The sequence below is a fragment of the Marmota marmota genome, unplaced genomic scaffold (genome assembly GCF_001458135.2).
Source record: "Marmota marmota marmota unplaced genomic scaffold, marMar, whole genome shotgun sequence".
In the NCBI taxonomy this organism is placed as follows: Eukaryota; Metazoa; Chordata; class Mammalia; order Rodentia; family Sciuridae; genus Marmota; species Marmota marmota.
Window position 1 is genome coordinate 53,002,558 of NW_025999968.1, and position 16,497 is coordinate 53,019,054.

The 16,497-nt window shown below is 35.8% G+C and overlaps 1 protein-coding gene across 28 annotated transcripts in view; it reads right to left on the bottom strand.

The window, feature by feature from the left end:
- Nucleotides 1–16,497, bottom strand: part of Synj1 (synaptojanin 1) — an 83,395-nt gene that overhangs the window by 13,182 nt on the left and 53,716 nt on the right. For 16 of the 28 annotated variants that reach the window (XM_048803583.1, XM_048803579.1, XM_048803574.1 and 13 more), the window contains 11 exons: nt 14,174–14,314; nt 13,874–14,066; nt 13,462–13,620; nt 12,059–12,215; nt 11,404–11,521; nt 11,088–11,303; nt 8,189–8,267; nt 4,845–5,007; nt 2,352–2,561; nt 1,580–1,723; nt 804–842 (listed from right to left, as the gene is read on the bottom strand). In XM_048803583.1, coding sequence (XP_048659540.1) covers nt 804–842; nt 1,580–1,723; nt 2,352–2,561; nt 4,845–5,007; nt 8,189–8,267; nt 11,088–11,303; nt 11,404–11,521; nt 12,059–12,215; nt 13,462–13,620; nt 13,874–14,066; nt 14,174–14,314 — 1,619 coding nt within the window. The remainder of the gene's footprint in view (nt 1–803; nt 843–1,579; nt 1,724–2,351; nt 2,562–4,844; nt 5,008–8,188; nt 8,268–11,087; nt 11,304–11,403; nt 11,522–12,058; nt 12,216–13,461; nt 13,621–13,873; nt 14,067–14,173; nt 14,315–16,497) is intronic. The other 12 variants (XM_048803582.1, XM_015478697.2, XM_048803581.1 and 9 more) reach the window with 1 other exon arrangement.

Below are 16,497 nucleotides of genomic sequence, written 5' to 3' on the forward strand. Positions count from 1 at the left end.
TCTAACAATAAAAGTGGGGTAACAACTTTCTTTTTTATATCTGAGATTATCTGCTTTAGGGAATCAAACAATATGTTTATTGAAAGCCTTTTTTTGAATTATCTCATTTTTTATATCCAGAGTTAAATCACTAATATAAGCTGTAATATTTCACAATAACAAAGGGGAAAAAAAGCCAGGTGCAGTGTCGTGCTCTTGTAATCCCAGAGGCCAGGGAGACTGAGTCAGGAGGAACACAAGTTCAAAGCCAGCTTAAGCAATGGCGAGGTAACTCGGTGAGACCCTGTCTCTAAATAAAATACAAAATAGGACTGGGGATATGACTCAGTGGTTGAGTGCCCCTGAGATCAGTCTCCAGTAACACCAAAAAAAAAAAAAAAAAAGGGAGGGAGGGATGCGGGGGGAATCTGAAATAAAGTTTTAACTTATTTATGTTTTGGGTACAGGGGATTGAACCCAGAGGTGCTTTACCACTGAGCCACATCCCTAATCCTTTTTTTATATTTTTATTTTGAGACAGGGTCTCAAGAAGTTGCTTAAGGCCTTGCTAATCTGCTGAGGCTGGTCTCTAACTTTTGACTTTCCTGCCTCAATCTCCTGAACTGCAAGGATAACAGGCATGCACCACCATGCACAGCTAACTTAAAAGAATAGAAGTTTGGAGCCATTTTTAATTGGGGGGTATTAATGTATTCACCTTGACTGTTATCAAACAAATCTAAAATATCTCTCAATAATAGGGATCAAACTCTAAAACATTAATGAACCAAGATGCATACATGATAACAATTGTAAATGGTTACCTCCAAATTCTTTTCTAGCAGGTGCAGGACTCCTAGCCCCTTATAGTTCGTAAGAAATATGCAGCAGAAAGGAAATGACATTAAACAAAGAATTGACATGTCAAGATTAGCTAGAGTATTCATGATGTCAAGTGTCAGGAATTATACATAGTTATCTAGATACTATTAAAAAGCTTTTGTTCAGTGCACATATTCATAAGAATTAGAGTAACAACACTGTAACTGCATATACTGGCCAAATTATATTGTTATATTGTATGCAAGACAAATATATAACAACAAATCCCATCATTATGTACAACTATAATGTCCAATAAAAATGTGGGAAAAAAGGAACATTTAAACAAATACATAAAACTTTATTATTAAATAATATGCATGCTCTTTAGTTATAACCATGCAACTTATAGAAATTAGTCAATTTTAATGAATTTATAAAGCCAGAAATGAGGATTTTTTAAAAACTAAAGCTAGTTTTACTTACGAACAATTTTTATGTCTGACTACATCAACTTAGCAAAACCAAAACAAATACATTTTGAACACTAGTAAGAAGGCAGTTCTGAAAACATGCTGGAGGAATTTACTTGGTAAAAAATGTTTTACTTGTTTTGACGCACCTACCATGTTCTTTTGAGAAAAGCTGTAGCAGTAACAACAATGATGAAAAACAATAAAACTAGAAGCCTGAGATATGAAAAGATGCAGAACATTTTAAAATAAAGTGGAGTAAAATTTCAAATTTTAGCAGAAATGAAAATAAAGTGGTTAGTTACCTGAAGGTGGAGGTGGTCTCTGTGGAGGGGCAGGACGTGTGGGAGGAGCAACTGGGCGAGGAGGGGGTGGCCGCTTGGGCTCTAAAGTCTGAGAAGAATCCTTCTGCTGTGATTGGGTTGCAGGCTGAGTGTCAACAGGAGAACCTGAAGAAAGTACAGTAGGTAAGAAGATCAGGTGACAAGTGGGCTATGGCAGAAAGGAATGTACTTCATAAATATATATTAAAATGTCCTATTTTGCTAACTTAAAAAATTTATATATGAACATAGAGAAATGATACCCATTTTCAGTATGAATTTAAAAAAAAAAGCACTCAGGTCTACCATTAAACTTCCCTTTGGTACCACAGCCACAATGATACTAATTCTATAATATTGACTTCTTATCTAGGCCCAGGTGTTAAAAGCTGATTTATTAAGTGACCCTATTAAGAAGTACAAAGTATTAGTTAAGTCATGGGAAGTCTGTTGGCCAGTAGAGAAAAAGAATGAAAGGCCCAAACAGTTATGGATTCTTATCAGAACAATAGAAAATCATCAACTGTAAGACACAGACAATGCTAACCCCATAGAAAAAGAATTAAGAAAATTTTCATCTTGTGGCATCAATGACAATGAGTTTCCTTTTCATTGAAAATTTATCATCTGCAAATTTTCCTCTTTTGTATGCAGGTACTCATCATATAGGCACAAGAGTTAGGCAATAGGCTCTCTAAAATCAAACACACTGGTTAGAGAAAGTCTATACAAAATGTTCAAGTAAAATACACACTCTGTGAACTAGGAGGCCCAGGAGTTCTGGATGGTGCTCGGCTTGGTCTGATGGGAAGGGAAGGTACAGGACCCTCTGATATTGTGGGTGACTGGCAGGGACTAGTCCTGGGTGAAGAGCTTGGGGAAGTGCCAAGGCCAGAACTTGAAGATGGCTGGAGATGTTGAGGAAGAAGCTCCTCTACTTCAGCACTATAGTCATCAACATCACCTAAGGAAAGAGAGGTGTTAGAGAGAGGACCATTTCAAATTATTCAAAGATGTTTTATGTGATTTAAATACACAAATGAAAGTCCTTAACATTAGGAGTTTGCCAAAACACATGGACTAAGCACATAGGCATGTTTGAAAGATATATATGTAAAAAAATTAGAAATAGTACAAATGCTCTTACAGAAAATGTAAAGACACCTGTTACCTCAGAGCACCACTACTTCAAGCTGGAGTGACCAAATGGGCTTCTGCCATTCCCTTGGTGCAGACTCAGAAGTGGACTGCTCTCCCTCCACGCCTGTCTACTGTCTCTACGGAGCTGCCCTGCTTCCCTGCCCAGCTCAGGTCTGGTTCTATAGGAAATAAGATCTTGGGCAGGCAGCCACACACCCTTGCCCAGAAGTCTCCTCCCTCACGATCCCCACAATACAGACCCTCTTTGCTTTAGATGAATATCAGTCTCCCCTGAGGTGTCCTCATCTCTACTTACCTCAGGGCTGGAAAGTGGGGTCAGGGTGCCCCTTATAACCTAATTCCAATTCCAGAACATTAATTTTCTACCTCTAAAAATATGTCCTATTTTCTTTTGAAGCTATGCTATCAGAGATTTATTTAACATTCTACCTCACTTGTTGCAGTTATCTCCAACCTCCGCCCTTCTGGTCTCTTAAACGTGTTTGTCAAGGACTAAGAAGGCAGCAAGATGGCAAATTGAGTCCTACCATCTTTCTGTGTGACTTGTGGACAATGTATTAAATTTATGGTTTTCAGTCTCTTATGGGCTCTCAAAGCTGCCTGGAAACTGCATGATTTCCTAGTTGACTTTTCCCCTCACCCCTCTCAGAAACTATCTTGAAGCTTCCTGACTCTTCTGAAATTGTGGACTGTTCCACTCCTGCAGATAGATAACTTCAAAACTTACATTTCACAGTCCTAAGATGGGACCCCCGCCTCCCTCCACACACACACAACCTGCCTGCAGGCTGGAGTCTAATTCCATGCTCAGCACTCAGATATTTGTGGATGGAAAGAATGGGATCCTAATAACCCCATTTGCTTAGTGATCTTGCTGTTATTCTGTCCTGCCCTTCTTCATCAGTCCTTTCTCTTCTAACAGCTCTCTTCCATTAGTATGAAGCACACTAACGCCTCTTCTAGTTAAAAAAACAAACAAAACTACCTCTGCGTCTCCATGAAGCACTTGTCCTCTTATCTACCACTTTTAGCCAGGTTTCCTTAAAGAGCTTCTACACCCCCTCCACTTCTTCACCTTCCACCCATGACAGTTTCTTCCATCTGGCTCCAACAACCACTGAAATTACTCCTACGAAGGTCACTGACAGCTTTCTTCCCTGTTATTTAATCAGAAGGTCAAGATTCTATCCTTATTTCTACTCATCTCTCTGTCTCCAAGATACCACGAACTACTCCTTCCTTGTTATATTTTCTTTCCTCGATTTTTAAACTACAAAATTCTCCTGAGTCCCTGACATTTTTAGTTGTTTCTTCTCATTTCCCTTTACTGGGCAGCCTCTGCCTTTCTTTGAACTGTATGTTCATATTCTATCTCAGGACTATTTTTCCATATTCAATTCTTTCTCTTGTCTCTACATAACCCTAGTACTAAGCCAGAGTATTAAATAACCGTGTCTTTATTGGCCATTAGAGCTACCTTTTGAGTCCAGAGCTTTCTCCTGAGCACCAAACCCACATTTTCAAGAGCTGATCTCTGGAACTCCCGAACCCACAGACATTTCAAATCCCACATATTCAGAATGAAATTCATTTTCCACCCCACAATTGTTCCTCCTGCTGCATTTTTTTTCTCCCTCAGAAACACTCTTGTATAATGAATTTAGATCTTCATTCTCCCTCTCAGGCCTATACACATGCTTTCTCCCTAAGTCATTCTAATCTATACTCTTTAATACAATTCCCCCCTCAGTCTTCAGATTTTTAAATTTCAATTCCTCTGTGAAACCTCACCCAACTCCTCAAATCCAGGCCAGGCAATTTTATTATGAGCTAATATAGTACCATTCATTATCACTTTGATGCCACTTTATTATAACTGCCTGTGAAGCAATGAATTCTAGGACAGCAAGGGCCAAAGTCATTGGATTTCCAGCACCTGGCACGTACCTGGCACATAAATCCTAATTAATACTCCTATGTGTATCCCAAGGAGGAAGAGAAAGATAAACTTGGCATTAAGACTTTACTGATGGGAAAGAAACTTCCCAGCACTGCAGAAGTAAACCTATTCAACAAAAAAACTAACCTTCCATATCAAAATCTGCTGCAACCTCCGCATCTTCACCAAGCAGGGTAGAGCTTGTTGATGAAGGCAATGTGACACTAATTTTCTCTAAACTCATTTCTTCTTCCAAATTTTTTATCCAGTCTGGACTTTTTAAAGTAATGTTTATTGTCCGGCTCAATAACTAGTTGAATAAAAAAGATATAAAATTCAGTAATATGAAAACTATTATTTTGGAAGAAAGAGGCTGCCTTAGTCATACTACGCAATGGTATAAATGATTAATTTAATTAGACTCAATTCAACATAATTCTTCCACTTTGTAACTAGTTTGAAGGCTATTCCCAATTCTCCCCTTAAGGCTTGTGATGCTATATATAAAGGTCTTCTTTTCTAGGCTGCACAAAGATTCAAGTTTCCTTTACCACAGTCAGTACCTCTTCTTGGCCAGCTGTAAATTCCCTGACTACTTTGTTACCCAATTTTGTATTTTATTTTGATCATCAGATTAAAATAAAATAATAAATAACAGAAATAACTGTTGCTACATGAAAAAAAATATATAGAAGACATGTTAGAGTATCTTTAACCTATACAGTGTTAGCATTTAGAATATTGTGAGAACTGAACATCATTTTAAATCTTCCACAAAAATTAATCATTCTAAAAACAGAACAACAGTCATCTGCAAAACTGGCACTCTGCCTTTGCTATAAATTTGAGTGGTTTTTAGACTAAAATATGATTTAATTAAACCAACAACATGTTATAATCAAGTTGTGCCATGTCATATTGAAATTTTTTTAAAATACTTTAAAAAACTTTCCAACGGCTTTAAGACTAGTTGGTCAAGAATTGTCAGATTGTGCACAAAAAAGAAATTCTCACTTAAAACCCATATTAAGTGTAACAAACTTGCTTTCTACGTAAGTTATATCACACACAGTTCCAAATTCTTTTGTTTGAAGTTTTTTGACATGAACAAGATGGAAATTCTTTTGGTATTTGCAAATGAACTGTGTGCCTCTGATCAATATGCTGTGCTAAAAGTTGGCATCTTTGTGGGTGCAGAGCTTCCCTGGCTGAATGTGTTATTGATATTAGAATTCCTTGAAGACACAAAGGTTGAAAAGTTGGTAATCTGAATGGCAAAGCTGTATTTAATAGTAATTTGGCATCCACATTAAGTTTTGAAGTCAGAGTACATAGAATTAATAATCTATCACTTGATTATTAGTCCAAGTATTAAAATCAATTCAATTTCATAAATTAGCCACATGCTTTACAGGTCATTTATTACTTGTTAAAATCAATAAAATTCTTTTTTAAAATTATTTTTTACTTATAGGTGGGTACATATCTTTATTTTATTTTTTTAATGTGGTGATGAAGATTCAAACCCAGGGCCTTGTGCATGCTAGGTAAGCACTCTACCTCTGAGCCACAATCCGAGCCCCAATAAAATTCTTTTATATTCACCAAAGAAGTCTAAAAAGCATTCTTACATCCCTAGTACATAATGGTCATTTAAGATACAATTCCTTAGGAATATCCACTTGGTAGAGATCAGAGCCAAATAAAAGGGAAGGAATTAAGATGACACAAAAGAAAATGCTCAAGAAGGTCTTCCTGATTCGTCCCATGTATACTGTATACCTTTCCCAGAATCTCCTCTGAAATGGAATAACTTTTATTGATCCTGAAAAATTTAGGGTTGAAATAATGGTATTAATAAAGGAAACAGACAGGAAGTCTGGAAATGAATAACCTTCAAAAGGATCAATCATATACTTTCCACAAATATAACTTCTGCAGATTTTTGGAAATCTTTTAAAATTTCCGAATTTATAGATTTCATCTAGACTTGAGAGTGAGTGATGGAATGGAAAAGAAGGGGAAAAAAACAAAACAAGGAAAATTAGATTATCAAGGAAAGACAAAAGAAACACTCCAAGAGGAAATGAGAGCTGTCAAAGGAATGTCAAATCTAGAGTTGCTCTTTAATATTTATATCATCAGGGGATAAAGAAGAGGTTTTTTAAGAGACCAAAGCTAGAATTAAGTTTAAAAATCAGTCATTTTTATATAGTTAAAACACAATAAAGTTACAAGACAAATTAGGAAAAAATATTTGCAGCATACTTAACAAGAAATTAATATCTTTAACATAAAAGGAGCTTCAAAAGAGGAACAGGCCAGTGGAAAATGGGCTGGTGCTGAGGATATGACTCGAGGTAGAGCACTGTTCAGCAAGCTTGAGGCCCTGCAGTCCATCCCCAGCACCACAAACAAGCCTTGAAGTAACTAAAAGACAAAAAAACACTCAATTTCTAGCAACCACAGTCTTAAAACCAGATGATATACAATTCTGTGTCTTTCAGATTTTCAAAGTAAAAAATTAAAAGATCTAGTATTAATTAGGATGTAAGATAGAGATAAACCTGTGTACAGTGTAACTGGATAAAACTTTTCTGAAGGAAAGTTTGGAAATGAGTATTAAAACTTAATATGTCTATATTCTTTGACTTAGCAAATATACACTTAAGAATTTATCCTTAGGAAAGGAACCATTTGACCCATTATCCCTCTCCTCTGTATATGCCCCCAAAGACTTCATTCAAAGCAGCATACTATAGTGACACAGCCACATCAGTGTTTAGAGCAGCTCAATTCATAATAGCTATGGAACAAACCTACGTACCCTTCAACAGATGAATGACTAAAGAAAATGTGAGATATATATATATATCACACACAATGGAATATCATTCAGTTATCTCTAGAAGAATGAAATTATGGCATTTAATGGTAAATGGATGGAGACTATCATACTAAGTGAAATAAGCCAATTCCAAAAAACCAAAGGCCAAATGTTCTCTCTGATAAGCAGATGCTAACACACAATAAGGGTGGGAAAGGGAAGAACAAAAGTTCATTAGATCAGACAGAGGGGAAGAATAAAGGAAAGGGAGGATGGGAATAGGAAAGACAGTAGAATGAATCAGACATAACTTTCCTATGTTCCTATGAACACAAGAGCATAACTCCACATTATGTTCAACCAAAAGAATGGGATCCTAATTAGAATAAAATGTACTCCAATGTATGTATGTCAAAATACATTATACTATCATGTATATCTAAAAATAACAAATTAAAAAATCTTTAGGGAGGGACTAAAGTAACCCTAACCTAATCAGATAATTAGTCTAAATTTAAAAAATGAAATAATCTCTTAAGCATACCACAAGGTCTTTTACCTCATTAACTGAAAATACATTAAAGATAATCTTGCTGCAGGCCTAAAAGTAGAGTCATCAGACAATTAATTCCAGAATGGCTTAAAATCAATACAACTAACTTACCTCTTTACCATTTAGGTTCAGAACACTCAATGCAGAGCTTCCCTCCAAAAATGTAACCCACATTTTATCTTCTACAAATCTTTAATAAAGATAAAAGCAATTAAAAAAACCAATTAATTCTTTAGATATAACTAACTCAATGACTAAAGTCCACTGATTACTGATAAACAGGCTGACAGAGGTCAGGAGTATAAGGAGGGAGGACAGTAGGACTGATGATGACCTGGAGAGGGCACTCTTCCCCCTCACATTTCAATCCCTGTTCTTTAAAACACTATGCTAATAAAACAGGCAGAAGAAATGGGCCTTGTTCAAAGTGATCTTAAATATAAAGAGAGTAAACTACAGAGCAAAGATACAAGTCTCCTAACCCTGTAGTCCAGGAGTATGTATTTTTATTGTCTCAGTGTCTTCCTTAAATGACATTTGATCAAGAAAGATCATAGGGAGTTACCACTGGAGACAGACAGACACAGACACACAACACACACACCAGGTTACAAGAAGTCTTAGGTTATAGTCTGTCTTTAGTTCTTGACAATACAACTCTTGGCCCTTCAATGGTCTTTGGTATGATCTTAAGTTTATACTTTTGAAATGAAACGAAACCTCCAAAGGGGAAATAAAAAAAAGGACATTAGAACAAGTTTCAAAGAGGGTCACTGTTATATAATAAAATTATTGTGCTAAAAAGAACAAAACAGTAAAATAAAACTCTCAATCTTGTTTACAGAAACAATCTTATGAGTTGAACAATTTGCAACTATATAGAGAAAATATCTATGATACACACACAGACACCTACGTGCATGCACACTTTCACACTAGGACTCAAAGGTATACATTACGGATATTAAGCAAAAGTATACACAGTACTTTACCCCATTGAAATCAAGGGCCTGGAACAGATTTTTATAATCACTAAAACATGACCAAGGTAACTGATTCAATTTCTTTGGCATAAAGTTATTAAGCTGCAGGATTCAGGATGCTGTAATGTCAAGATGCTGTCATTCTCATACAGAGATGTTATTCTTAGAGAATATGAAGGTATCTTTTTCACATTGTTGGCAACAGATGATATTCCTCTTCAAAGGTCACAACCACCTGTTAGGGCTGCACTGAGGCCGCACCAGTTCCCCAACACTGAACATTATTTGTTCTTTGATCGTGGTACCAAAGCTTTTATGATTCTAGGTCATAAAAGAATTTCTTGGTCCTTATCCTCAATTAACAAAGTGACCCTTACACATTTTTAACTTTAACAAGAGATTTCGGTTTTTAGACATTCATGGATTTAAGTAGGTCCTCTAGCAACTGTATTTTCTTCCTACTTTCACCACTAACCTAAAAGCAATAGCCTTTTCCTTCAATTAATATATATATTTAAATGTATCCAAATTTGTCCTGTCTACATTTCCAGGAACCTCTTATTTAAATTTAAAGGCGTTTACAGACTCAGTCATTCTTTAATGGCTTCTTATTCTAGACCAAAAGGGAATAATTTAGTTTTAATGCTTACAAGTTTTGTTTACTTTTGTTTCTTTGCTTACTTTCATTGCTTGCTTTTTCTTTATCAACTGGGCTATCATAAGGTATAACAATGAATATTCCAAGTGTGGAGACACCTCACAGTTTTATATTAATGTCACCTTATTTTCTTACCAATACTTTTTCCAATCATGATAATAAGCATTTTGAGGAATGCTGTTGGCTCCAATTTTGAGCTAAGAAAATCCCAGTGGGTTACAAAGACAGAAAGGTCCCTTTCCTTTATCAACCTTTCATTCCTTACACAATCTGGACTCATTTGAGTGCAGTATTTCACATTTACTCATGAGGATGCTTATTGGCTAATCTGCTACCCACTCACACAGTGCACAGATCCTTTTGGTGGTATGGCATTTCTGTAGTTGGCAGAGCTTACTGGCATCTGTGAACTTGGAAGATTTCATTATGTACTTCCTAGAGTCTTAAAATTTTGAAAGATTTTTGTTTTCTTTTTAAGGTTTAAAATATTGTTGTCAAAAAATCTGAGGGAAGTCTAAATACAATTTCCTCATTTACTTCTAAGGTGTCTCAGGCATGATTTTCATTCTACAGAAAGCACACCATCTGTGAACTGTACTTTTAGAATACAGGGAAGTTTATTATGTGGCTCTTCCCAACAAGACTACAAGCAGAAGTTGCATCAAGTGCTCCTCTGCTCTTCCATAGCACCTAGTAAAGAGATTTGCTCATTGAACATCTGTAAACATACCTAAGAAAGCAAACACCACAAAAAGGCATTTAATAGTACTTCTTTCTCTATGGCATTCAAATACACATGTCATTCAATCTCTCAAAACTGCTACACATATGGGAGAGAACATTTTTAAAACAAGAAAAGAAGCATCTGCTTCTGCAAAGGGCAGATGTTAAACCAATGAGGGAAACCAAGACTGAATCGAATGACTCCTAACTGTTCATCATTTCTCTCGGTTGGAAATTAAACAGACTTAAACTAATCTAAACATCACATTTCTTAATCTGAAGGAGGGATAATCTCTCCACTTAACTTTTATCACTCCTTAAAAAAATAATCACAGCTTTGTTTTGTTATAGAGCTTGGTTATACATTACATTGTGTAGGAATCTCAAGAAGTCATCTCTGAATCTGCACATATTTCTCTCTTCAATTGTTCATATAAAATTTTCATTATTCAATTTAAGCTTTCTAAGTAGAGAATTCAGTTTCAAAACCTATGAGCTCTTTGAATAACATCTATAGTATGATTTTTCTTTAGTTTGATAATAAAAATATTCATACATTATTAAAACACCAATTAGGTGATTTGTAATACAGAAACTATTGTTTATGAATCATGAGCTGCTTTTGGATAACAAATATTTTACTTACCTTATGAGTATAACTTCACCAAAATTTGCAAACTGCTGCAGGAGCTCATCAATTAATGCATCATCAAAAAAATTATTTTCTTGCAAAGAACTTTTGATTGAAACCAATACTGTACCATCTGGTGGACCCTGAACTGCAATTACTTCTTTATAAATGTTTTGCCTCTCTTCGGCTTCAACTTCAAATATGTCTATATCAATCAGGGCAACAACAGGCCTGAAAACATAAAGGAACACGGATGTGTTAGAAATATTTTTAAAAGGATGTATTTCAAACCAACTTCAAGCACCATTAGAAATACTGAGACAGTTGAAACCTATGGTCAGAAGTCTTCAGCTCAGCTCTTCCATAATGCAGCAAAGTGCCAGGAGTCCACGTGTACAGTATTTTGCTTTCATCTTGAAAACTAGCATTTAGAAGATCTAAATCTTCAGCTGCAGTCAGAACAAAACACAAGACCATATGATCAGGACAGATCATGTGCAGCAAAGAGGCATATCTTTCCTTTCCTTAGCTTTAGTTGTCTAAGGCTGGAATGCCAGACACCCTTGTTAATGGACAGGAAGTCTAGACACCTTTAAATTACAAAGGTTTTTTTAGTAGTTTTATCATTTTATTGTTTATTTAGTAAAAATTATAATGTGGCCTTACTTCTAAGATTACTTAGAGGCCTGTGACCAAATAGTCTTTTATAATAATTCAATAGACAAGTGGCAGTTCAAAGTACACACAGACCACTTTATTTATTCAACCTAAAAACTTGAATGAATATTCAATTGAAAAATTTTTAAAGTTTCCTGCCTTCTCTTTTTATGAAATTATGCCACTAAAAACAGATTAGTTTTAAAAATGTCATATCTGTTTTATTTATTTTATCCTAGGTAACTTTTGTTGAAAAGAATTAGCTTTCTTCTTCTTCATTGGTTTTATATCATTTTAATTCACCTAAATAAAGAAGTCCATTTTCCAACCTGATCTATCAAACGGCCACTTCCTCCTCCTCCAGAGGACACGGTCTGTCCACGCAGGGGTGCGGCACTTCTCACTGGTGTCATAGTCATCAGAAAATAAGTCATATTTATAGGTAGGAGCAAAGGTTACTTTTCCCTCCAAAAATCCTCTAAAAATCTAAAATAAACATACACAAAGCAAGTTATTGTAAAATGCACAAAAGTTCTGTTTTTGTTCAGGCAATCATTCATTAAATATCTATTATGTACTAAATACCCTGGAATGAAATTTGTATCATCTAATGAACACTTTAACTAACTAAATGGAATAGTTTAAAAAAAAAACAACACAGAAACAAAAAACAAATGTGGCCTTTTCCTTAGCACTTGTTTAACCTTTCATTAAACATATTAAAAAACAAAAAAAAAAAAAAAAACATGAATAAGGGAATTCTCTATGTCCTTAAGCTATAGGAGACATAGAAAACAGTTTGGAATTTTGGAAATCATCTAGTCTTACAACTTATTCCCAAATACAGAGCTGATGTCTAAAACTGTTAAATGGTACCTAGAGTATAAGAATTCACATCTTATGACCCCCAGGCATTGTATCAGGTGGGCTCCAACTATTTTTTTAAAATAAATTCTTCCAAAATTTTGTGGTCATAAGAAGTTTCAAAAAGGCAGATGAGAGCTGGGTGCAGTGGTGCACGTCTATAATCCCAGCGGCTTGGAAGGCTGAAGCAGGATCTCAAGTTCAAAGCCAGCCTCAGCAAAAGTGAGGCACTAAGCAATTCGGTCAGACCTTGTCTCCAAATAAAATACAAATAGGGCTGAGGATGTGGCTCAGTGGTCAAGTGCCCCCGAATTCAATCCCTGGTATCCACCCCCTCCAAAAAAAGGGCAGATGATAAAACAGAAGAAAACAACAAAATAAATTACCCTATGGGGCTGGGTTTATAGCTCAGCAGTAGAGCGCTTGACTCGCACATGTGAGGCACTGGGTTCGATCCTCAGCACCACATAAAAATAAACAAAATAAATAAAGATATTGTGTCCATCTTAAAAAAATCTTTTAAAAAGATTATCCTATGCTCTTAAATACCAAAACCAATAACCCTGGAAACTAAAATTCAAAACTATTACCACCACTTGTGCCCACCAAAAGTATACTTTCTACTTGAAAGTGAGTCTTACAGACACATATTTTTCTTTGCGGGAATTATAATGAGCTCTGTATGCCACACATGAGCATGCTCTCTCTCTCTTGATTCTCAAGAGAGGTAATTCTATATCTTCTTATCTACACATAAGTATTTAGGTATAAATATCATCCAAGAAATTAAAAAAACTGATTAAGGAAAGCATGTTTTATAACCCCAAATCCCTTCTCAATGCAAATAACTTCTCAAGCATGTAGGTACCTGCCCAGCATTTTTCTGATTGATAAGTTGATCTCCTGCTATAAGAGAATCCCAATTTTGCTGTCTTATGAGCTCTTTGACTTCTTCATTAGGGAGATCAATTCGATAGTTGAAATCACCACACCAAAATACATAGTCATGGGAAAAGAGCATCCTTCCCTGAAAGCATGAGATGGAATTTTATGTTCAAAACAACTTGTATAAATGTTTTTGCTGCCTCAGATATGCCTCCCCTCCCACAATTCTGTTTCTTTAACCCAATAGTAACAACACCTGAAATTATCTCTATAGGTGAATACTGTTGATGTTTCTAAGAACTAACTTAAATTTTCAAAAACCGTAATATAGAATTTGAGGTAATTAAAAACACATTTCAAAGCTTTATTTTCAAGGACAAGCAACAGAAGCTTACCATAGGAAAACTTAATTTTCGTGCTATTTCTACAAAATCTTCATTTCTCTCTTTGACTTGTGACTGCCCTGCAGCAAAGTGGCTACAGACAAAGCAAAGGCTTGTTGTATGGAAGAGCATTCGGATTGCAACTGCTCCTTTATTTCCAGTTGCACCTCCCATCCCAGTCTTCACAGTATCAACTGCAACATCCCTTTGAAACAAGAACTACAGATAAGTGTTTCCCTGAAGCAATATTCTAGCCCTTTTTATAGATATTTAGTGGCAGAAAGTAACCTTAGGAGAGTGCTGTTTACTGACCTGATAAAAGGAGCATGCTGTGGTCTGATAAAAACAAACAGGCAGACGCCTACCAACTGTTCAGAAGCCAGCAGCACATACTTATTGTCTCTGGAGATTGTCTTCTGAAGTTCTACAGCCCATAGCTTCTGATTTGTTGTGCTAACAGAAAATATTAAAAAGGGAATCTTTAAAAAGATACCATACTTTACCTGAATTTCTCAAAACTCTAAAATCTTTCTCCAGGCTATTTTTGTTTGTGTCATTTAAGAAGAAATTTGGCCAAAATAATAGCACACTTCAAAATCTTATCTATAATTCCTTTACAAAGAAAATATGAACTGACTTAATAAATAACACAAGTAATTACAAGCTTGTACACTATTTTTTTCTTAGGTATTCATTAGGGTCAAGGAGAAGTATGTGCCTCCAGACATTTCAGACATTTTTCTTATTTTCTGGAATTACAATTGATTTAGTTTTTAAAATTACTTATGAAAACTCTTCAATGTACAAGAGATAATTATAAAATAAACCACCATATTCCATTATTCAGCTTTAATATAACAAACATTTGTCAACCCCCCCCCCCACTCATGGTGGTGGTGGTTGGTTTTTATTTTTTTTATTTTTTTTGCTTTCTTAAATAAACCTAGAACATTCTAGACCAAATCTATGATACACACCATTTCATTCATAAATATTTCATTATTCATCTCTAATGCAATGGGACATTTTTATTTTTATATAACCACTATGCTACTATCACACTTAAATTTTAACAATTCCTTAATATCATCTAATACTTGGTTCATATTTAATATGAATTTAATAACTTAATACCTAAAAATATCTTATTGTGGTTGGTTTGTGTAATGGTTTAGACATGAGGCATCTTCTCCACCCCCCCAAAGCTCCTGTGTTAATGCAGGAATGTTTAGAGGTCAAATTATCAGGTTGTGAGAGCTGTTAGGCAGGTGGGTGCACCCAGAAGAGGTGAGTCACTGAAGGTAGTCACTGATGCATTCATCTTTTCTGTGACCCCTTCCCCCTTTCCTCTTTTAGGCTTCCTTGCTGCCATGAATGGAGCAGCTGTCCCTACCATCCCCTTCTACCATGATGTTCTAATTCACCTTGGACTTAGAGCAATAGACTCAACTGACCAAGGACTAAGCCTCTGGAACTGGGAGCCAAAATAAACTTTTCCTCTTCTAAGTTGTTATGGTTGCGTATTTTGGTTAAAACAATGAAATGCTGATTAACCCAGTTTATTTCTTTAAAACAGAGGGAAAACATGGCCTACACAACACATTTGCTTGCCAAGTCTCTTGAATCTCTCTTAATCTTTTATGTCTCTAATATTACCATCCTGTTTTTCTTAATTCTTTTTTTCCTCAATATTTATATATTGTTTATTTGTTCAATATAAAATCATATATGACTTGTTTTTTTAAATTGATTTTATTTTTAAATACATGACAGCAGAATGCATTACAATTCTTATTACATATATAGAGCACTATCTTTCATATCTCTGTTTGTATATAAAGTATGTCCACATCAATTCATGTCTTCGTACATGTACTTTGGATAATGATGTCCATCACATTCCACCATCATTGCTAATCCCCTGCCCCCCTCCACCATCCTGTTTTTAATATCATTTTTCTTCTTTTTTTTTTTTGAAAGAGACTGGGTCATATGCCCATAAAATATTCAACAAATTGGAGGAACACACACCGAGCCCGGATTGGCTGAATTCAAGCTCCCGTTTGCCTGCTTCTCGCAGACAAACTGCTGTGACTCAGCACTAAACAATCCCGCTGAAACAACTGGTCGGCCCTTCTGCACATACGGAGGTAAATGCCAACCGAACCTTCATAGGCAGTGGCCACAGGATTGAAACGGGGCTTGGGAGAGCCAGTCAGGACCCACCCGTTGCATTGGTAACCTGGCAAAGGGAAACGAACTGTCGCCATTTGCATGGGATACCACCGTGGCAGAGAACTGATGTCATCAGAATGCGGCGGAGGAGATAACTTCATTGAAACCAGCAGCGACAGTGACTTCTTCCCTTCCCTTCCAATACCTTTCCTCCTAAGCATCAAATAAATTTATAGGAGTAAACAGTAACTCAGCAGTCAAACAGAACAAGAAGTAACATGAGCAGCATGAAAAAGCAAGGAAGAAAAGGGGTACAAACAATGCAGGACAGCCTAAATATTCAGGAGGACCTAGAGTCATCAGAAAAATGGTCATATAAAGAACTCAAGGAATACCTTAGACAGATGGAATGGAACCTTAAAGAGGATACGAGACAGCAAATCCAAACAGTGAAAGAACAC